Source organism: Leucoraja erinacea, chromosome 2 (assembly GCF_028641065.1).
Source record: "Leucoraja erinacea ecotype New England chromosome 2, Leri_hhj_1, whole genome shotgun sequence".
In the NCBI taxonomy this organism is placed as follows: Eukaryota; Metazoa; Chordata; class Chondrichthyes; order Rajiformes; family Rajidae; genus Leucoraja; species Leucoraja erinaceus.
The window spans coordinates 135916243-135940527 of NC_073378.1; the positions used below are offsets into that span (position 1 = coordinate 135916243).

Sequence of the window (24285 nt, forward strand, 5' to 3'; positions counted from 1 at the left end):
TCCCATCTTAACTCCATGTCGTCCAGTTCTTGCTTCCCTCAACACTGGGGTAAAGCCAGTGCATTTTCCCTATCTATCCCCCTCATGATCCTGCCATTGGACACTGTCTCTGTGGAGTTTACACGTTCTCTCAGTGAGAGTGCGGTTTCCAACAGGTGCTCCAGGTTAGTTTAGAGATACAGCATGGAAACAGGCCCTTCTGCCCACCGAGCCCGTGCCGACCAGCGATCACTTGTTCACCCTAGTTCTATGTTATCCTGTTGTGCATCAACTAACTACACATTGGGGGCTAATTTATAGAGGCCATTTAGACCCACAATCTCGCAGGTCTTTGGGATGTGGGAGGAAGCCGGAGCACCCGGAGAAAACCCACGCATTCATAGGGATATCGTGCAAACACCTCATAGACAGCACCCGCAGTCAGGATTGAACCGGGGTCTCTAGAGCGGCAAAACCCCTGTCCCACTGTACGAGTTCATTCCAAGAGTTCTCCCCTGAGTTTGCCCTGATTCCAACTCGGAGATTTACGGTAATGGCCACTCGTCGGTACTCGGGGCTCTCGTGGACATTTTTCAACATGTTGAAAAATCTTCACGAGTCTTCCCGAGCTTACCTGCCGTTAGCGAGTCTTCCCGAGTACCTGCCGTTAGCGATACGAACCGCTAAGAGACGTCCCCGAGCTCCGACGTACCCGCTACGTTCATTCTCCGTGCTTACCACGAGTTTGATTTTGTTTTTAAACTCGGGAGAGCTCTTGGAATGAACTTGCACCGTGGGACAGGGCTGTAAAAGCAGCGAGTTTGATTATTTTAAACTCGGGAGAGCACTTGAATGAACTCGTACACTGGGATAGGGCTAGAAGGCAGCTGTGGCACTGTGCAGCCCAGGGGCAACCTTATCCCCCTGGTTTCTGTCAGGGGCTGGATGGGCCGAAGGGCCTGTTTGAATGCTGTATCTGTGGCATGAAGCCAGTGCCGTGTGAGTGAAGGATACTGGTCGAGCCGCTCCTGCTTGTTCATGGTGGAGTCCCTCTTCTTCAGCTTGGTGAGGCCATCGATCCAGTGCAGGGCCTCCTTGGCGTCGCTGGCCACCAGGTCCAGGTTCTTCTTCCTGCCCTTGAAGATGACGGTGAAGCAGCGGTCGGTGGGGATCTCCATGGCGTAGCGCTGCATGCCCTCCGACTGGTGGCCGGGCCGCACCTCCTGGATGTCATCGATCGAGACTGCAGCGGGGAGAGAGAGAGAGGACGACAGGTCATAGAGGCAGAGAATCACACAGCATGGAAACAGGCCCTTCGGCCCAAACTGCATTTCGTTGTCTCTGTACTGTACACTGACAATGACAATTAAATTGAATCTGAATCTGAATCTGAATCTGAATATGAAACTGCCCAACTTGTCATAGACATGGAAACATAGACAATGGGTGCAGGAGGAGGCCACTCAGCCCTTCGAACCAGCACCGCCATTCATTGTGATCATAGCTGATCATCCCCAATCAATAACCCGTGCCTGCCTTCTCCGCATATCCCTTGACTCCACCAGCCCCTAGAGCTCTATCTAACTCTCTCTTAAATCCATCCAGTGATTTGGCCTCCACTGCCCTCTGTGGCAGGGAATTCCACAAATTCACAACTCTCTGGGTGAAAATGTTTTTCTCACCTCAGTCTTAAATGGCCTCCCCTTTATTCTAAGACTGTGGCCCCTGGTTCTGGACTCGCCCAACATTGGGAACATTTTTTTCCTGCGTCTAGCCTGTCCAGTCCTTTTATAATTTTATATGTTTCTATAAGATCCCCCCTCCCATCCTTCTAAACTCCAGTGAATACAAGTCTAGTCTTTTCAAATCTTTCCTCATATGACAGTCCCACCATCCCTACTTTCTGTGCAGGAAGGAACTGCAGATGCTGGTTTAAACTGAAGATAAGACACAAAATGCTGGAGTGGAAACGTTCCCTTCGACCCAACTTGCCCACGCCGCCCAACATGCCCCATCTGCCACTAGTCCCACCTGCCTGCGTTTGGCCCATATCCCTCTACACCTGTTCTACCCATGTACCTGTCCAAATGTTTTTTGTGTGTGGGTAAAATGGGTCACAGTAGGGGAGGGGAGAACTAGTCAGAGAAGGAACTGCAGCTGCTGGTTAATACACAAAAGGCACAAAGTGCTGGAGTAACAGCGGGACAGGCGGCACCTCGGGAGGGAACGTGGATAGGTGACGTTTTGGGACCCATGTTCAGACAAGTGATAGGTGGAAGGTACACAAAAAAGCTGGAGAAACTCAGCAGGTGCAGCAGCATCTGTGGAGCGAAGGAAATAGGCAACGTTTCGGCCCGAAACGTTGCCTATTTCCTTCGCTCCATAGATGCTGCTGCACCCACTGAGTTTCTCTGCTGAAGCATGGCGGCTCTTTGCACTCAGTGTAATCCACTATTCTTATACTCTTGCTGTTATCAGGCAACTGAACCATTGTACCAGCAGCTACATAGCAGTCCTGAGCTATTATCTACCCCACTGGCACCCTCGGACTATCTTTGATCGGACTTTACTGGCTTTATCTTGCAGTAAACATTATCCCGTTATTCCCTCTATCCTGTAACCCGTACACTGTGGATGTTTCGATTGTAATCTTGTATAGTCTTTGCGCTGACTGGTTAGCACGCAACAAAAGCTTTTCACCGTACCTCGGTACAAGAGACAGCAATAAACTAAACTCAACTCTTGGGGAGAAAATAGGAGGACCCAGTGTGGGGGAACCACTGAGAACTAAGCTGGGGGGCACAAATGGGATGTGTTCAAATTGTGTTGAAATTGAATCCTTGTAGCTGTGTCAGCACCCGTTATGTGAATATGTTTATTGGCCAAGTATTCACATACAAGGAATTTGCCTTGGTGCTCTGCCCACAAGTGACAACATGACATACATTGACAGTTAGGAATGACACATAAAACATTAAACATTAATAATAAAACATTATCGATTAAACATGTGCATTAAATAAAATACCAGAGCACAAGGAGGCTACAGATTTTTGGTTATTGAGTAGACAATAGACAATAGGTGCAGGAGTAGGCCATTGGCCCCTTCGAGCCAGCACCGCCATTCAATGTGATCATGGCTGATCATCCCCAATCAGTACCCCGTTCCTGCCTTCTCCCCATAACCACTGACTCCGCTATTTTTAAGAGCCCTATCTAGCTCTCTCTTGAAAGCATCCAGTGAACCTGCCTCCACCGCCCTCTGAGGCAGAGAATTCCACAGACTCACCACTCTCTGTGAGAAAAAGTGTTTCCTCGTCTCCGTTCTAAATGGCTTCTTAGGTAGAGCTACTACTCGTGGAAAAAAGCTGTTTTTATGTCTGGCTGTGGCAGCATTGACAGTCCGGAGTCGCCTTCCAGAGGGAAGTGATTCAAGGAGTTTGTGGCCAGGGTGAGAGGGGTCAGAGATGATCTTGCCCGCTCGCTTCCTGGCCCTTGCAGTGTACAGTTCGTCAATGGAGGGAAGGTTGCAGCCAATAACCTTCTCAGCTGATCGGACGATTCACTGCAGCCTCCGGGTGTCGTGCTTGGTGGCTGAGCCAAACCAGACCATGATGGAGAAGGTGAGGACAGACTCTACGATGGCCGTATAGAATTGGACCATCATTGCCTGTGGCAGATTGTGCTTCCTCAGCTGCTGCAGGAAGTACATCCTCTGTTGTGCCTTTTTGACTGTGGAGTCGATGGTAGCCCCCCACTTAAGGTCCTTGGAGACTGTGGCGACTGTTTGCACACCTTGGGTGAATATCACGGTGACTTGTCACATGTGACAATACATTTTTGTTCATTCATGATTGTGCCTTTGTTTAGTAGGATTTTTTTTTTAACTGAATTGTATGAAAAAAATGAATTAGTCCATGTGACATTAAAGAACCATTGAAACATTCCTAGAAGGGGCGCCTTGGTACTGACATGAATCTTGACCCCCTTGCTTGTCACCCCTACCCCACGGAGATAAGACGGTGTTGCACTGCCCCAGTCAGCAGCTGTACATCACTGACTGGGATCAGCAAAGGTTTCACACGTCAGAATCATCCACACCGCCTTCACACCGTGGCTGCCCGTGAATGCTCACCAGCCCATGTAGACGCAAGATGCTGTTTTACCAAGGAAAGGCTCAACGAGTCTTGGGGAGCTCAGCGGGTGAGGCAGCGCCTCTAGGGAACGTGGAGAGGTGACGTTTCGGGTCGGGTCCCTTCTTCAGACTGAATGATTCCTTACAGGGCACCATGGAGGCTAAACCAAAGGCGTGCGGGGAGGGACTGCTCGGATGCTGGTTTATACCAAAGGTAGACACAAAATGTTGGTGTAACTCAGCGGGGTCAGGCAGCATCTCTGGAGAGGGGGAATGGGTGACGTTTTGGGTTGGAACGGTGAGGTAAACGGCTCACTAAAGGGCAGTGCAGGTAGATCTGCAAAAACACAATATTTGTATCGTTTGTTGGAGAAACAAGAAACTGCAGATGGTGGTTTATAAAAAAAGGCACAGAGTGCTGGAGTAACTCCCTGGGCCAGCTTTGACCTCCTGAGTTACTCCAGCACTTTGTGTCTATAGATTATTATCTGAGATTTTCTGAAAACCTTTGCATTTTGCTCCTCTTTCAATCCTCTTATCAACACCCTTCAGTCTCCGTGTCTCCCTTTGCCTCCATATTTGTTCACCTCCCTGCTAATCAAATGTGTGCATCTATCACTTGGATGCTGGGAACTGCAGATGCCGCTTTACAAAAAAAAAAAACACAGAATGCTGGAGTATCTCAGCGGGTCAGGCAGCATTTCTGGAGAACTTGCAGAGGCGACGTTTCAGATCAGGACCCTTCTTCAGATTCACATTTCGGGTTGGGACCCTAAATAGATGGGTCCCAACCTGAAACGTCACCTATCCATGTTCTCCACAGATGCTGCCTGACCCGCTGAGTTACTCCAGCACTCTGTGAAACGTCACCTATCCATGTTCTCCACAGATGCTGCCTGACCCGCTGAGTTACTCCCAGCACTCTGTGAAACGTGAGTTACTCCAGTTCTCCACAGATGCTGCCTGACCCGCTGAGTTACTCCAGCACTCTGTGAAACGTCACCTATCCATGTTCTCCTCAGATGCTGCCTGACCCCCTGAGTTACTCCAGCACTCTGTGGAACACCAGATGGCCTGACCCGCTGAGTTACTCCAGCCCTGAATGGGCTCATTGGGCTGAAGGGCCCATGTCTCCAAACTAAACTAAAAAGGCAGATATGAGGGTGGATTGGAGCGGCCTTGAATGTTTCCAAACTGATGTTGCCATGCGATATCTCAAAAACTAAAAAAACACAAATGAATGTCACATACTAACAAGAGTTATCATATCATAGGCAACCAGGTTTCCTGACCGAGTTCGCTGAATTCACACAAATAGACACACACGCACACGCACACACACACACACACACTCACGCACACACACACACACAAACGCACTCACACGTGCGCACGCACACACACACACGCACACACGCACGCACACACGCACGCACACACACACACACCAGCTTGGAAACATGAAAGAGCTACTCCATCCCAGTGATGTATACATACGCATAGTTTTAGAGATACATCACCATCCATGCCGACCATTGATCACGTGTTCACACTAGTACTATATTATTCAGCCAGAAGGGACATGTATCCACCTATCACTCATCAGACTAGTCCCCCGTCCCCCCCCCAGCTTCCTCTCTCCTTCGACCAGTCCCAAAAGGACACAAAGTACTGAAAAAGGGTCCTGACCCGAAAAGTCGTCTATCCATGTTCTCTGGAGATGCTGCCTGACCCGCGGAGTTCCTCCAGCACTTTGTGCCGTTTGTGTATAAACCAGCATCTGCAGTTACTTTTTTCCTACAATTAGTGCCAACCATGAACTTCACGCTGCCATGTTCTCCAGGGCTGTGGGCCTGACCCGCGGAGTTACTCCAGCACTTTGTGTCTTCCCATGTTATTCCACTTTCAGCATCCGCTCCCTACACACTAGGCTAGGGGGTGATTTACAAGGTCAATGAACCAACAAGCCTACAGGTCTTTGGGACGTTGGGAGGGAAGCCGGAGCAGCCGGAGGAAACCCACACGGTCACAGAACGAGGAAGTGCAAACTCCACACACAGGCAGCAGCCGAGGTCAGGATGGAAGCTGAGCCTCTGCCGCTGTGAGTAGCGGCTCTACCAGCGGCGCCACTGTGCTGCATCAATTCACAGACGTGGCAAATCTGTGAACCACAGTCTGGCACGGCCCAGTTGCCATGGGTGGTGCACCCTCTCCTACCGCCCACAAGGGCTGCAATTAGAAACACGGAAAACCAAGAATCAAGAGAGTTGTCACGTGTCCCAGATAGGGCAATGGAATTCTTGCTTGCTACAGCACAACACAATGTGTAAACATAGTACATGACGGAGCTGTTCCTGAACCTGGACGTTACAGTTTTCAGGCCCCTGTACCTCCTCCCCGATGGCAACGGTGAAATGAGTGTGGGGCCAGGCTGGTGTGGGTCTTTGATGATGTTGGCCACCATTTTTAGGTAGCGACTTCGATAGATCCCTTCGATGGTGGGGAGGTCAGAGCCGATGATGGACTGGGCAGTGGTCACAACTTTTTGCAGTCTTTTCCGCTCCTGACGTTCAAGTTGCCGAACCAGGCCACGATGCAGCCAGTCAGTATGCTCTCTACTGTGCACCTGTAGAAGTTCAGGAGAATCCTCCTTGACAAACCGACTCTCCGTAATCTTCTCAGGAAGTAGAGGCGCTGATGTGCTTTCTTTACAATTGCATCAGTGTTCTGGGTCCAGGAGAGATCTTTGGAAATATGCACGCCCAGGAATTTGGAGTTTTTGACCCTCTCCACCATTGTCCCATTGATATAAACAGGATACAAATAGTTGCAGGAGGAGGCCATCCGGCCCTTCAAGCCAGCACCACCATTCAATATGATCATGGCTGATCATCCACAGTCTGTACCCCATTCCTGCTTTTCCCCCATATCCCTTGATTCCGCTAGCCTACACTGGTGTTAGGCAACGGAGGCGAGGATGGGATTTAAAGAAGGAATCTAGAATGAAATGCCCAGTATATATATACTAGACCAAGTGCAGACCCAAAGGTGTGACCCCCCAACCCAATATTCCACCATGCACCCGTCTCCTCCAACAGAACTGAAGCCGTCCCCAAATGTAAGATTCCAGCACTCCCCTGCCTCCCTCAGCAGTGGATTAAAAAAAAATTCCAATTGCACCTCCCCTGCCTGCTGCAGCAGTTCCAATTGCAATACCAATTGGCCCTCCCCCTCCTGTTGAAGCACTTGCTGTGATATTCCATTGAGGTGAAAAGTTCAGAGTGTTCCTGTCTTGCAACTTTGTTTTGAAGTGTGTTGGAAGCTGATAGGAAGGAGTGTATTGGGCATTGTGACATCACACGATGGAAACGAATCAAAAGGAAGAAAGGCAGCCGGCAGCCGGACGGACGGCAGGCGGCAGCCACAGAGTTTTATATAATAACTAGACCAAGTGCAGACCCATTGGGTCTGCTCCCCCAATGGTGTGATTCCCCCAACCCAATATTCCACCATGCACCCGTCTCCTCCAATGGAACTGAAGCCGTTGCCAAATGTAAGTTTCCAGCACTCCCCTGCCTCCGTCAATTGCACCTACCCTGCCTGCTGCAGCAGTGAAAAGTTCAGTGTTCCTCTCTTGCAACTTTGTTTCGAAGTGTGTTGGAAGCTGATAGGAAGGAGCAGCCGTCAACAAATCAAAAGGCAGGAAGGGATCCGTACTGCAGGCGGACGGATGGGTTTGAGTTTTATATATTAACTAGACCAAGTGCAGACCCGTTGGGTCTGCTCCCCCAATGGTGCGATTCCCCCAACCCAATATTCCACCATGCACCCGTCTCCTCCAATGGAACTGAAGCCGTTGCCAAATGTAAGTTTCCAGCACTCCCCTGCCTCCCTCAATTGCACCTCCCCTGCCTGCTGCAGCAGTGAAAAGTTCAGTGTGTTCCTGTCTTGCAACTTTGTTTCGAAGTGTGTTGGAAGCTGATAGGAAGGAGCAGCCGTCAACGAATCAAAAGGCAGGAAGGGATCCGTACTGCAGGCGGACGGATGGGTTTGAGTTTTATATATTAATAGATAGATAGATAGATAGATAGATAGATAGATAGATAGATAGATAGATATATGTGTGTATGTATATATGTATGTACCCAATCCTCATGCTGCACACATATCGAATTGCTGCTGTGGCACGTCCCTTGTTGTTAGAGATACAGCCTTGAAAGAGGCCCTTCGGCCCACCAAGTCCGCGCCGATCAGTGATCCCCACACACTAACACTATCCTACACACTAGGGACGATTTACAATTATACCAAGCCAATTAACGTACAAACCTGGAGTGTGGGAGGAAACCGGAGCACCCGGAGAAAACCCATGCACGTCACATGGAGAACGTACAAACTCCTTACAGACAGCAGCCAAAGTCAGGATTGAACCTGGATCTCTGGAGCTTCTTCTTCTTCTTGCGTATGGCGTGCACTAAAGCCTAAAGTTGTAGGACAACTTGTTCTATTTGATCTTATTTAATTGTGCACGCCAGGTTGATTGCATTCGTCGAAACAGGGCGGACCACGTGAAGGTTGCAATCTCCCTCCTCCCCATCTCGAGCTGTGAGGCAGCAACTCCACCGCTGAGCCACCGTGCTGCCCTGATATCATTGCCTCTACCAAATCAAGGTCAACTTGCGCCAAACAAGGTAACCAACTAACAACAACTCTTTCCCCGGCATAGAGAGGGTAGACAACGAGAACCTTTTATTCCCAGGGTGGAAATGTCCAACTCTAGAGGGCATAGCTATAAGGTGATAGGGGGGGAATGTTTAATGGCTAGGAAGATGCAGACAAAATGCTGGAGTAACTCAGCCGGTCAGGCAGCATCTCTGGAGGAACGGAATAGGTGGCGTTTCGGGTCGAGACCCTTCTCGATATAGTTGTGATTACGGAGACGAGGCTCCAGGGTGACCAAGGCTGGGAGCTCAACATGCAGGGGTAATATTCGGGAAGGATAGACAGAAAGGAAGAGGAGGTGGGGTGGCATTGTTGGTTAAAGAGGAGATGAATGCAATAGTAAGGGGAGATATTAGCTTGGATGCTGTAGAATCTGTATGGGTAGAACTGCGTAATAGCCAAGGGCAAGTTGTGTAGGGAACACCAAACTGCAGTAGGGAGGTTGGGGAGAGCATTAAGCAGGAAATTGGCAATGCGTGTCACAAAGGTACAGCAGTTATCATGGGTGACTTTAATCTACATATAGATTGGGCCAACCAAGTTGGTAACAGCGCTGAGTAGGAGGAATTCCTGGAGTGTAAACGGGATGGTTTTCGAAGCCAATATGTGGAGGAACCAACTAGATGGCAGGCCACCCTAGACTGGATATTGTGAAATGAGGATTAGTTGGCGATCTTATTGTGCAAGGCCCCTTGGGCAACAGTGACCACAATAATTTCCAGTGTATACAAGCCCAGCCACTCCATTCTATCAAGATATGACAGAAGTCCAGGACAAGGGGTCACAGCTTAAGGATAAGGGGGAAATCCTTTAAAACCGAGATGAGAAGAACTTTTTTCACACAAAGAGTGGTGAATCTCTGGAACTCTCTGCCACAGAGGGTAGTTGAGGCCAGTTCATTGGCTATATTTAAGAGGGAGTTAGATGTGGCCCTTGTGGCTAAGGGGATCAGAGGGTATGGAGAGAAGGCAGGTACGGGATACCGAGTTGGATGATCAGCCATGATCATATTGAATGGCGGTGCAGGCTCGAAGGGCCGAATGGCCTACTCCTGCACCTATTTTCTATGTTTCTATGTTTCTATGACAGTCCCACCATCCCGGGAATTAACCTGGTGAACCTACGCTGCACCCCCTTAATAGCAAGAATGTCCTTCCTCAAATTTAGAGACCAAAACTGCACACAATACTCCAGGTGTGGTCTCACTGGGGCCCTGTACAACTGCAGAAGGGCCTCTTTGCTCCTAACCTCAACTCCTCTTGTTACGAACAGTGACCACAATATGGTGGAATTCTGCATTAGGATGGAGAGTGACACGGAGGGTCCGCAACTTAAAGAAAGGAGACTTAGAAGGTATGAGATGGGAATTGGCTAGATAAATTATACTTAAAGGGTTAACGGTGGAGATGCAATGGCAAAGATTTGAAGACAGCATGATGGCTTACAAAAATTGTTCATCCCTGTCTGACGAAAAAATAAAACAGGGAAGGCGGCTCAACTGTGGCTAACGAGGGAAATTAAGGATAGTGTTAAATCCACAGAAGAGGCATGTGAATTAGCCAGAGGAAGCAGCAAACTGGAGGACTGGGGGAAATTTAGAATTCAACTGAGGAGGACAAAGGGGTTAATTAAGAGGGGGAAATAGAGCATGAAAGAAAACTTGCAGGGAATATAAAAACTGACTGTAAAAGCTTCTTTAGATATGTGAAGGGAAAAGATTAGTGAAGACAAAAGTAGGTTCCCTACAATCAGAGACAGGTGAATTTATATTGGGAAACAAGGAAATGGCAGACCAGTTAAACAAGTACTTTGGTTCTGTCTTCACTAAGGAAGATACAAACAATCTCCCAGAAATACTAGGGGACCGTGGATCTAGTGGGAGGGAGGAACTGAAGGGAATCCACATTAGTCAGGAAATGGTGTTAGGTAAACTGTTGGGACTGAAGGCAGATAAATCCCCAGGGCCTGATGGTCTGCATCCCAGAGTGCTCAAGGAGGTGGCCCTAGAAATCGTGGATGCATTGGTGATCATTTTCCAATGTTCTCTCGACTCTGGATCAGTTCCTGTGGACTGGAGGGTAGCCAATGTAACTCCACTTTTTAAGAAAGGAGGGAGAGAGAAAACAGGGAATTATAGACCAGTTAGCCTGACATCGGTAGTGGGGAAGATGCTTGAGTCAATTATTAAAGATGTAATAGCAGCACATTTGGAAAGCAGTGACAGGATCAGTCAAAGTCAGCATGGATTTATGAAGGGGAAATCATACTTGACTAATCTTCTGGAATTATTTGAGGATGTAACAAGTAGAATGGATAAGGGGGAGCCAGTGGATGTGGTGTATCTGGACTTTCAAAAAGCCTTTGACAAGGTCCCACACAAGAGATTAGTGTGCAAAATTAGAGCACATGGTATTGGGGGTAGGGTATTGACATGGATAGAGAACTGGTTGGCAGACAAGAAGCAAAGAGTAGGAATTAACAGGGCCTTTACAGAATGGCAGGTAGTGACTAGTGGGGTGCCGCAAGGCTCAGTGCTGAGACCACAATTATTTACAATGTATATTAACGATTTAAACAAGGGAATTAAATGTAACATCTCCAAGCTTGCGGATGACACAAAGCTCGGTGGCAGTGTGAGCTGCAATGAGGATGCTATGTGGCTGCAAGGTGACTTGGATAGGTTGGGTGAGTGGGAAGATGCATGGCATATGCAGTATAATGTGAATAAATGTTAGGTTATCCACTTTGGTGGCACGAACAGGAAAGCAGATTATTATCTGAAAGGTGTCAGGTTAGGTTGTACAGTTGTACAGGGCCCTGGTGAGACCTCACCTGGAGTATTGTTTGAAGTTTTGGTCTCCTAATTTGTGGAAGGACATAGATACACACAGTAGGCTCTTCAGCCCTACATGCCCATGCTAACCCACTTGCCTAACCGAGCTAATCCCACTTAGCTGTTCCTGACCCATATCCATCCAAACCTTTGCTATTTAGTTTAGTTTAGAGATACAGCATGGAAACAAGCTGTTTCAGCCCACCGGGTCCGCGCCGCCCAGCGATCCCCGCACATTAACACCATCCTACACACACACACACTAGGGACAAATCTTACATTTACACCAAGCCAGTTAACCTGAAAACCTGCACGTCTTTGGAGTGTGGGAGGAAATCAAAGGTCTCGGAGAAAACCCACGCAGGTCACGGGGAGAACGTACAAACTCCGTACAGACAGGACCCGTAGTCAGGATGGAACCCGGGTCTCCGGCGCTGCATTCGCTGTAAGGCAGCAACTCTACCGCTGCGCCACCGTGACCGCCCATGTAACAGTCCAAGAGTCATTTAAATATCATGATAGTCCCTGCCTCAACTACCTCCTCTGGCAGCTCATTCCATATACACAGCACCCTCTGTGTAAAGAAGTTGCCCCTCAGGCTCCTATGAAATATTTCCCCTTCATCTTAAACCTATGTCTTCTGGTTCTCGATTCCCCTACTCTGGGCAAGAGACTCTGTGCATCTACCCCATTTGAGGAAGGACATTCTTGCTGTTGAGGGGGTGCAGCGTAGATTTACCAGGTTAATTTCCGGGATGGCGGGACTGTCAGATGCTGAGAGAATGGAGTAGCTGGGCTTGTACACTCTGGAGTTTAGAAGGATGAGAGGGGATCTCATTGAAACATATAAGATTGTTAAGGGCTTGGACATGCTAGAGGCAGGAAACATGTTCCCGATGTTGGGAGAGTCCAGAACCAGGGGCCACAGTTTAAGAATAAGGAGTAAGCCATTTAGAACAGAGACGAGGAAACACTTTTTCTCACAGAGAGTGGTGAGTCTGTGGAATTCTCTGCCTCAGAGGGCGATGGAGGCCGGTTCTCTGGATGCTTTCAAGAGAGAGCTAGATAGGGCTCTTAAAGATAGCGGAGTCAGGGGATATGGAGAGAAGGCAGGATTGGGGTACTGATTGGGGATGATCAGCCATGATCACATTGAATGGCGGTGCTGTCTCACAGGGCCAAATGGCCTACTCCTGCGTCTATTGTCCAAGGATGCTGCCTGACATTACTCCAGCACTCTGTGTCTTGCCTTGGTAAACCAGCACCTGCAGTTCCTTGTTTCCACCCTGATCTCCTTAATTATCCCATCTGCAGGTTGTCACCATGTTTAAGGAGGAAACATGAGCAACTTTGACTCATTGTAGGGTTTGGTTTAGAGATACAGCATGGAAACAGGCCATTCGGCTCACCGAGTCCATGCCGACCATCGATCGCCCGTTCACACAAGTTCTGTTATCCCACTGTCCCATCCAAGAAGCCAATCCTGTAACTTGCAAACCCACACCGTCTTTGAGATGTAGAAGGAAACCGGAGCACCCGGTTGGCTTAAAGGCTTAAGGGCTCCATGTTGTATAACTCTAATAGCCCTGTCCCACAGTACGAGTTCATTCCAAGAGCTCTCCCGAGTTTTAAAAAACTAGTGGTAAGCACGGAGAATGAACGTAGCGGGTACGTCGGAGCTCGGGGACGTCTCTTAGCGGCTCGTAACGCTAACGGCAGGTACTCGGGAAGACTCGCTAATGGCAGGTAAGCACGGGAAGACTCGTGAAGATTTTTCAACATGTTGGAAAATGTCCACGAGAGCCCCGAGTACCGACGAGTGGCCATTAACGTAAATCTCCGAGTTGGAATCAGGGGAAACTCGGGAGAGCTCTTGGAATGAACTCGTACCGTGGGACAGGGCTTTAAGACTTATCCTTAGGCATTTGGACAGGTAAGCTCATGTTATAGGAGCAAAATCCGGCCTATCAAGTCCACTTCGCCATTCAATCATGGCTGATCTATCTTCCCCTCTCAAGTCAAGTCAAGTCAAGTTTATTTGTCACATACACATACGAGATGTGCAGTGAAATGAAAGTGGCAATGCTCGCGGACTTTTGTGCAAAAGACAAACAACCAAAACAAACTATAAACACAATCATAACACATATTCTTTTACATAATAAATAATGGAAGGAAAAACTCAGTAGAGTTAGTCCCTGGTGAGATAGCGTTTACAGTCCGAATGGCCTCTGGGAAGAAATTCCTTCTCAACCTCTCCGTTCTCACCGCATGGCAACGGAGGCGTTTGCCTGACCGTAGCAGCTCTCAACCCCATTCTCCTGCCTTCTCCCCATAACCCCTGATAACCGTACTAATCAAATATTTGTCCATTTCTGCATTAAAAATACAGGCATAGAACAGGTTTAGAGGGACTTGGGTCTACCACGGGCATGTGGGCCTAGTGTAGATGGGGCATGTTGGTCGGCGTGGGCAAGTTGGGCAGAAGGGCCTGTTTCCGTGCTGTACAACAGTGTATTTGAGAGAGCACCAGACCTCCTGCTGTTTGTTGCCATCATGTCTGTGCCTTCATTTCAATTCTGCAGCTGCGGGGATAATCTCGATGGTAAGGATCACTCTGGGAGTGTAAGGCTGGGGCAAGGTGGTTGGATCGTTGACTCCTGCAGCCTGCCCGGCTTTGTCGAGCTTCTACAGTAACCTGTCCCTGCAGGAACGTCGATCCACACTCCGCGGAACACACCCCTGGGTGTGGTGGAAGGGAGGGAGCACACATGCACAGCGAGCCCGAGGCACTGGGCCTGTACACTGTCTGGGAGAGAGAGACAGGGAGAGAGACAGACAGAGATAGACAGAGACAGAGAGAGACAGAGAGAGAGAGAGAGAGAGAGACACACACACACACACACAGAGAGAGACACAGAGACACAGACACACACACAGGCAGAGAGAGAGAGAGAGAGACAGAGAGAGAGAGAGAGAGAGAGAGAGAGAGAGAGAGAGAGAGAGTGAGAGAGAGAGAGAGAGAGAGAGAGAGAGAGAGAGAGAGAGAGACAGAGAGAGAGAGAGAGAGAGAGAGAGAGAGAGAGAGAGAGAAAGAGAGAGAGAGAGAGAGAGAGAGAGAGAGAGAGAGAGAGAGAGAGAGAGAGAGAGAGAGAGAGAGAGAGACAAAGAGAGAGACAGAGAGAGACAGAGAGAGAGAGAGAGAGAGAGAGAGAGAGAGAGAGAGAGAGAGAGAGAGAGGGAGAGAGACAGAGAGAGAGAGAGAGAGAGAGAGAGAGAGAGAGAGAGACAGAGAGAGAGAGTCAGAGACAGAGACAGAGAGAGAGAGAGAGAGAGACAGGGAGAGAGACAGAGAGAGAGGGAGAGAGACAGGGAGAGAGACAGCGAGAGAGACAGAGAGAGAGACAGGGAAAGAGACAGAGAGACAGGGAAAGAGAGAGAGAGAGAGACAGAGACAGAGAGAGAGACGGAGAGAGAGAGATGCAGAAGAGGTGCCGCCCAGGCCAGAGGCGGTGAGCAGGCCCGGCTTGAACAACCGGTTCCTGCCCAGAGTAGCATCTCCCTGTCTCATGTCCCCTATTCCTGGGCCCACGAGTCAGGAGTGTCTTATTATCATATGTCCCGGATAGAACAATGAAATTCTTCCTTGCAGCCAGTCAGGCCCCACACATCGGCGGGAGCTGGCCAGCCCAAGCAATGGACACATGCAGAGCAGTACAGCACGGGGACAGGCCCTTCGCCACACAGTGTCTGTGCTGTACATGGCTTCCCCAGATCCTCACCTTCCACCACCCAACTATCCCACTCCTCGTACACCCTTCGCCAGGCCCTTCAACCCATCCACTTCCCTCTAGTTTTACACTGCACTCCTCCTCTCCTGCCCAAACACCATTTTATCGCCTTTTTCATCTCCAGCCTTTGTCACTTACTCCACCCATGTGTCCACACCTGCGCTAGATACAAAATGCTGGAGTTACTCAGCGGGACAGGCAGCATCTCTGGAGAGAAGGAACGGGTGACGTTTCGGTCCGAGACCCTTCTTCGATCTGAAACGTCACCTGCATCCACCATCTTACTTGCCAGGCTTTGTCATGCCCCCACCTCTCTCCCCCCCACCCACAATCGGTCTGAAGAAGGGTCCCCACCTGAAGCGTTGTCTGTCCATTCCCTCCACAGACGCTGCCTGACCCGCCGAGTTCCTCCAGCACTTTGTGTTTTTTTCACCATGCCAGTATCTGCACGCATTTCCTTGTTTAAGAAGGAACTGCAGATGCTGCAAAATCGAAGGTAGACAAAATTGCTGGAGAAACTCAGCGGGTGAGGCAGCATCTATGGAGTGAAGGAAATAGGCAACGTTTCGGGTCGAAACCCTTCTTCAGTCTGATGTGAGGAAGGAAGAGGTGGAGCCCGAGGGCTGAGGGAGAGCTGGGAAGGAGAGGAGAAAGCAGGGACTACCTGAAATTAGAGGTCAATGTTCATACCACTGGGGTGCAGACTGCCCAAGCGGAATATGAGGTGCTGCTCCTCCAATTTCCGATGGTCCTCAATCTGGCCATGGAGGAGGCCCAGGACAGAAAGGTCTGCATTCATAAGATCATAACATCATAAGTGACAGGAGAATTAGGCCATTCGGCCCATCAAGTCTACTCCGCCATTCAATCATGGCTGATCTACCTCTCCCTCCTAACCACATTCTCCTGCCTTCTCCCCATAACCCCTGACACCCGGACTAATCAAGAATCAATCTATCTCTGCCTTAAATATATCCACTGACTTGGCCTCCACACCCTGCTGTGGCAAAGAATTCCACAGATTCACCGGCACAGCTCATTCCACAGCTCTCTAATAAAACTAATGACGAAATCCAGCCATGAGCTGATATTATAAATCTCTTTATTACAGGGAGTGGCTGGGAATGATTCAATGCGTGGGGAGCTGCAGAATGTAAATGAAAGGCATGCAGGTGAGAGTGTGTTCACAGCATGGGCCAGTGGACTGAATGGGCGCATGGAGTGGTACAGTGTAGGAACAGGCCCTTCGGCCCAACTTGCCCACACCGGCCAACATGTCCATCTACAGTAGTCCCGCCTGCCCGCGTTTGGTCCATATCCCCGCAAATCTGTCCTATCCATGTACCTGTCCAACTGTTCCTTAAACGTTGGGATAGTCCCTGCCTCTTTAGAGTCATTGAGTGATACAATGTGGAAACTGGCCCTTCGGCCCAACTTGCTCACACCGGCCAACATGTCCCAGCTATACAAGTCCGCGTTTGGCCCATATCCCTGTCCTATCTATGATTCAAGATTCAAGATTCAAGATTCAAGAAATGTATTGCCATGTCAACAAGTTGATAGGAATGTGTCTTGTTCGCTCTCAGATAGATACAATACAGTACAATACAACCACCACACACACCACTAAATAATACAGGCAATACCGTATGAAGGACAATATATACAGGAAGGACAGTACCCAGCAGCGTAAGTGCAAGTGCAAAAGAAAGTGCAAAGTGATTAGTGCAAATTCAAATATCTGATGGCTTGGAGGTAGGCGCTGTCTCTGAAGCGAGATGTTTTACTTTGAATGCTTCTATATCTCCTTCCTGATGGGAGGAGATTAAAGAGGTAATGTGCCGGGTGAAAGTGATCTGCTATGATTTTTTTGGGCCTTTCTGGTGAGTCTTGTTGAGTAAAGTGATGTCACTGAGGGAAGTCTGCTGCAACCGATGATCTTAGAAGCTCGGCGCACTATTCTCTCCAGCCGAGTCTTATCCTGCGAGGTTGTGTGACCATACCAGACAAGCATAGAGAATGTGAGCATGCTTTCTATGGTAGACCTATAGAAGTGGGTCATGGCTGGTCGACTGACCCTGAATTTTTTAAGCTGCCGCGGGAAGTGGAGTCGCTGGTGGCACTTACTGATCATGAGACTGGTGTTGAGCTCCCATGATAGGGATTTATGTATGGTGGTCCCGAGGAACTTAAAGGAGGTGACCCTCTCAACCACTGCACCTGTCTAGTAAGGGTCTGTAAGCTTCATGAATCCAGATTGGCTGCACAGCAAAGATAACTTCATTAAAACCATGGTTTAGGAAGCGTAGACGGTATAACCTTTTCCCCCGCACGGAAATATGAAGACTAGAGGGTATAGGTTTAAGGCCAGGGGAGTAGAGGTCAAAGGAGATGTGCAGAGCAAGCCTTTTTTCCCCACAAGGAGAGGTTGGACAGACTTGGGGGAAAAAAGACACAGAGTGCTGGAGTAACTCAGTTGGTCTCGGTGTAGACTCGGCAGGCCAAGACCCTGTTTCCGCGCTGTATCTCTAAACTAAACCGAACGAGGAATTGCAGATGCTGGCCCCAACCCCTGAAATGGCACCTATCCACGTTCTCCAGAGATGCTGCCTGACCCGCTCAGCTCCTCCAGCACTTTGTGTCCTTTTTTTGTGAACCAGCATCTGCAGTTCCTTGCATCACTGTTGTACAAACGAGGATTGTTTTCTCTGGAACGCCGCAGGTTGAGTGGAGACCTGATAGAAGTGTGTAAACCTATGGGAGCAATAGATACGGTAGACAGCCAGACCCTTTATCCAAGGATGGAAATGCCAAAGGCCAGAGGACAAAGGCGAGAGAGGCAAAGTTTAAAGGGGATGTGCGGAGGATAGTGTTTTTACACAGAGGGTGGTGGGTGCCTGGAACGTGCTGCCAGGGGTTGTGGTGGAGGAGGCAGATATGATAGGGACATTTAAAAAGCTTTTAGATAGACATGTGAATATGCAGGGTACTGATCTCATCACTGATAACGGGGGGTACTGAATGTGGATGATCAGCCATGATCACATTGAATGGCGGTGCTGGCTCAAAGGGCCTACTCCTGCACCTATCGTCTATTGTCTATTGAATGGGGGGTTTGGATCATGTACAGGCAGGAGAGGTTGGTTCATCTACCCAGTCCATCATCGGCTCTGACCTCCCTACCATCGAGGGGATCTATCGCAGTTGCTGCCTCAAAAAGGCTGGCAGCATCATCAAGGACCCACACCATCCTGGCCACACACTCATCTCCCCGCTACCTTCAGGTAGAAGGTACAGGAGCCTGAAGACTGCAACTACCAGGTTCAGGAATAGCTACTTCCCCACAGCCATCTGGCTATTAAACTTTCTCGGACAAAACTCTGAACATTAATAGCCCATTATCTGTTTATTTGCACTTTACCAGTTTATTTATTCATGTGTGTATATATTTATATAATGGTATATGGACACACTGATCTGTTCTGTAGCCAATGCCTACTCTGTTCTGTTGTGCTGAAGCAAAGCAAGAATTTCAATGTCCTATCAGGGACACATGACTCTTGAATCTTGAATCTTCATCTTGGCATTATATTCAACGTGGCCATTGTGGGCCAATGTACCTGTCCCTACGCACTGCTAACTGCTCTGTGTCCGTCCCCACACTTGGAAGGGGCTAGAGTCCTTGCTGAGAGGCGCACACTTGCACTGCTTCCTGATCTGAGACCATTGAGTGAGTATTGGGCCATGCGCACCCTGCAACCCATCCCACTATCCCACGCTTCCTGTCTTGTGTGAAAACGCACACCTCCAAACTCAGGGAGAGTTTCTTCCCATCTGTTAACCAGGTAACTCAATCATCCCATCAACAACTAACCACACAGCGGTCCTGACCTCCCATCGACCTCATTGAAGACCCTCAGACCAAAGATCCTATAGCGGAGCAAAGATAGACCACTGCTGCTAACTGCAATGGGCTGACGTGTAGTACGCAACGGAGCGGAACCTGGGCCTTTTTTTCATCCATTTCAGTAACCCGACCCGACCCGACCCGACAGTGTAATCAACGTTGCGGGGGAACAGTTTGTGTTAATAAATTATAATTCTGAAAATGAGAAGATTTTTACCAAATAACTTTGATTTTTACGAGGATGTTTCCGTAACCGGTTTCCGTCTCCGCACTAGTATCTTTGCTCCGCTATGATGGGATCTTTGGTGCGGAGACGGAAGCCGGTTACGGAAATGGGGCCGAAAATCACCCATGAATCTGCCCGTGACCATACTACGTCTATATCGTCGAGTGGGCCATCTTGCTCGCTAGAGGGTCTTTGCCTCAGACTATCTTTATTCAGCTATAACTGGACTTTATCTTGCACCAGACATTATTCCCTTCATTCTGTATCTGTACACTGTGGGATTGTAATCATATGTGTCGTCTTTCCGCGCTGAACATAAAACGTTTCACTGTACCTCGGTACACGTGACAATAAACTAAACGAAACACCTTCCCATTACACTCACAGTGTTGAGTCTAACACCACAGTAACGAGCCCTTGCCCACCACCACGCAACCACCCCCCCTCCCAATGGTTGAATTGTTCTAGATTATCACATGTTCCCGATGTTGGGGGAGTCCAGAACCAGGGGCCACAGTATAAGAATATGGAGTAGGCCGTTTAGAACGGAGACGAGGAAATCGTTTGCTATGTCGCTCTTCAAGGGAGATGCTAAATGCATTTCGTTGTCTCTGTACTGTACACTGACAATGACAATTAAAATTGAATCTGAATCTGAATCTGAAACACTTTTTCTCACAGAGAGTGGTGAGTCTGTGGAATTCTCTGCCTCAGAGGGCGGTGAAGGCCGATTCTCTGGATGCTTTCAAGAGAGTTAGATAGGGCTCTTAAGAATAGCGGAGTCAAGGGGATATGGGGAGAAGGGAAGAACGGGGTACTGATTGTGGATGATCAGCCATGATCACATTGAATGGCGGCGCTGGCTCGAAGGGCCAAATGGCCTCCTCCTGCACCAATTGTCTATTGTACCGAGGTACAGCAAAATTATTTTTTTTGTATACAAGTCAGGAAATTATCACTATATGTAAACACAATCCCAGAGTGTTAATATGAGACCATATTCAAGAGTGGGCAGGTTTTAACGCCAGTTTCAAAGGCCAGGTTGCTTTAAGTGTAGCCGAGCTACAAGGGCCCGTTGTCCTGGTGGTGTTGCTGGGTTGGCCTGGGCGAGCCAAGTTGCAGTGCCCACCGCTGCAGCTCCACCGCTCCACGCCACTGCAGGCCCACTCGCCCGGTCTCCTGGAGACACCGATCCCATTTCATTCCCCACACATTCCCAGATTCCCAAACACGTTCCCTACACTTACAGCTGACCGTCAACCGACCAACTGTGGAACGCGGGAGAGAAACCGGAAGAAACCCAGCCCCCGTGGTCACAGGGAGAACGTGCAAACTCCACACACGGACCGACAGCAGCCGGGTCGCTAGCGGGGACGAGGAAGGGATGCACGTGCCCCCTTGGCAGGGTGCTTCAGTAATCCTCCCCTTCCCTCCATCCTCCCAACCGTGGCCCGTGGCACTCACAGATTTGGCTCCTGGCCGATTTCAGGATCTTCTGGGAGTCGTACCACACGGTGCGAACATCTTCCTGCAGCTTGTAGAATCGGGACTTCATCCACGAGCTCGACTTGATCTTCTGCAGGTAGCTGCCCCGGAGCATGGCTTTCACGTCCTCATCCTCGATGAAACCTTGTGCGGGACACAGAGGGGACACGTCAGTCACAGGGTCCCGGGGGGAGGTGGAGGTGGGGGAGGGGGGGGGGGGGGGGGGGGGGGGGGGGGGGGGGGGGGGCACACCCAGGAGGAAATGGAGAGGGGTGGGAGGGGTAAGTGGAGAGCGAGGAACACAAGCGAGATAAGAGCGGAAAAGAGGGCACGTGATACGCTTGCCTTCATCGGTCCAAGAGTCAGGAGGTCACGATGCACCTCTATCGGACTTGGGTCGGGCTGTAATTGGAGGACTGCGTGCAGTTGTGGACGCCCCCATTACAGGAAGCATGTGGAGGCTTTGGAGAGGGTGCAGAGGAGGTTCACCAGGATGATGCCTGGATTAGAGGGTGTTAGATACAGGGAGAGGCTGGACACACTTAGATTGGTATCTCTGGAGGGCCGGAGATTGAGGGGAAACCTGATAGTGGTGTATAAAACGGGGCATAGTCAGAACATTTTACCGCAGGGCACAAATGCTGAAGACTAGAGGGCATGGCTTGAAGATGAGGGGGGGGGGGGGGAAGTTGGACGGAGATGTGTGGGACAAGTTTGGTTTTCATACAGAGTGTGTTGGTTACGCGTGACGTGTTGCCAGGGGTGGTGGTGGAGGCAGATGCCATGGTGGTGTCAGAGGCTTTTCAACAGGATAGAGAGCCAAGAGTGTTTTGTTGTCATTAACCCCAGATAGAACAAGGACATTCACACTTGCAGGGAATGGGGGGGTGGACCACGTGCAAACCGAGAAGACCGGTTTAATTTGGCATCATGTTTGGCACGGACCTCGTGGGCAGAGAGGAACTGCAGATGCCGGTTTACACCGCAGATGGGCACAAAGTGCTGGAGTAACTCAGCGGGTCGGGCGGCATGACATTTGTTACATATAAGATTGTTAAGGGCTTGGACACACTAGAGGCAGGAAACATGTTCCCGATGTTGGGGGAGTCCAGAACCAGGGGCCACAGTTTAAGAATAAGGGGTGAGCCATTTAGAACGGAGACGAGGAAACACTTTTTCTCACAGAGAGTGGTGAGTCTGTGGAATTCTCTGCCTCAGAGGGCGGTGGAGGCAGGTTCTCTGGATGCTTTCAAGAGAGAGCTAGATAGGGCTCTTAAAAATAGCGGAGTCAGGGGATATGGGGAGAAGGCAGGAACGGGGTACTGATTGGGGATGGCCAGCCGAATGGTCTGCTCCTGCACCTATTGTCTATTGTCTATTGACGTTTCGGGTTGGGACCCTTCTGTGTGGACAGCTTGGGCCATGTTCTGTGAGCTGGTGGGGGGGGAATGTGAGAGAGGGGAAGGGAAGAGCAGCCCAAACACAGTCGGTGGTGGGAGTGTGGGGGAGTGAGGTGTAAGAATGTGTAGGGAAGTGCAAGGAATTGCAACAAGGGATAAGGTCGGAGAAAGGAGGAGAAGGCAGGAGAGGAAAGGCAAAGGGTTGCAGAGGGCGGAAGATGCGTTTAGTTGAGGTTAGTGTCACGTTTACCACGGTACAATGAAAAGCTAGAGGCGTGTAATTCACAAATCACTGGACCGTGACCGATACACGTGACAATAAAAGACTATCGAACTAGTCTGTGGAAATACAGTAAAGGATGACAATTGACCCGTGGCATGAGTAGGGCAGGGCAGAGTGAGGGAGGGCTGGAATGGCCACAGAAGTTGGGGACAAGCATGGAAGAAAGCTTTGGGGGGGGGGGGGGGGGCAGGGGTTAGAGGGGAAAGGATGGTAGGGCGGGGAGGAATAAGGAAGGTGCAATGATCTCACAGATAATATAATATAATCATTAAATCACACACAGACTGCGATACTATTAAACGATTAAAATGTTTCCATACCGAATAACTCGGTGACTATGAGACCAGTGAAGGGAAGGGGGCAGAGTGAGCGTTAGTTCTCAGACAGGACCATCTCAGAGTGCTGGACATCTTGCTGCACACTACATCCTCCAAATACGCTCGGAGCTACAATGTCTAGACTTTGACATTGGTTCTGTCTCTTTGCACTATGATTGCTTGTCTGTTAGATTTTACCGATCCCTTGCCTGGGATCGACGCTCCAACCGTGGCCTGCGGACTTTGCATCGAGAGCTCGCAGTCTCGGGAGAGGCCGTAGATGTCGGGAGCTACAATGACGCAGAAGGTTCAACCAGCCCCGACCCGGGGTCCGATCGCTCGGCGCGGGGTAGTTGACAGCCCCCCCCCCCCCCCCCCCCCCCCCCCCCGATGCGGAAGCTTTGTCTCCCCGATGCGGAGGGCCCAAACACCGCCGGCTACGAGGGTGAGATCGTCCCGTCAACGGAGGGCTCGAGGCTCCCGACCGTGGGAAAACAAAGAAGGGAAGCGATTGAACTTACTTCCCCTTCCATCACAGTGGGGAATGTGGAGGAGTCACTGTGGTGGATGTTTATGTTCAAATGTATTTTGTGTGTTCTGTTGCTTTTTATTGGTATGACTGTTTAAAATGGCAAATCAAATTCCTCGTATGTTGCAAAACATACTTGGCTAATAAAGTATTATTGTGATTGTATGTGTACATGTGTATACATGTACACACACACACATATACACACACACACACACATATACACACACACACCACATACACCCCATACACACACATATACACACACACACATACATACATACACACACACACACATACACACACACACATATACACACACACACATACACACACACACACACACACACACACACACACACACACATATATATACAAATATACACAAACACACACCCACACAGGCACACATACACAAACATACTATGTTATACATTGTGTGCTGCTGCAAGCATGAATGTCACTGTTCTGTTTGGGACATATGACAACAAAACACTCTTGATTCTATGCAATCAATAAGACATGAGGCATCAGAGGTTCAGAAGGGGCAATGTGAGGAGCTCTTAAATACTGACTGGGAATACTTGGTGGGAGCTGATTGTCATCAAATCCTCCCAGTTCAAAATGGGTCCAGGGAGCCTGGTTTGGATTGGGAATATTCGAGAGCAATCACCTCCC

The 24285-nt window shown here is 49.4% G+C and overlaps 1 protein-coding gene across 4 annotated transcripts in view; it reads right to left on the reverse strand.

The window, feature by feature from the left end:
* Positions 1-24285, reverse strand: part of plcd1a (phospholipase C, delta 1a) — a 173268-nt gene that overhangs the window by 55603 nt on the left and 93380 nt on the right. For all 4 annotated transcript variants that reach the window (XM_055649035.1, XM_055649028.1, XM_055649044.1 and 1 more), the window contains 2 exons: positions 21058-21222; positions 994-1222 (listed from right to left, as the gene is read on the reverse strand). In XM_055649035.1, the coding sequence (XP_055505010.1) occupies positions 994-1222; positions 21058-21222 (394 nt within the window). The remainder of the gene's footprint in view (positions 1-993; positions 1223-21057; positions 21223-24285) is intronic.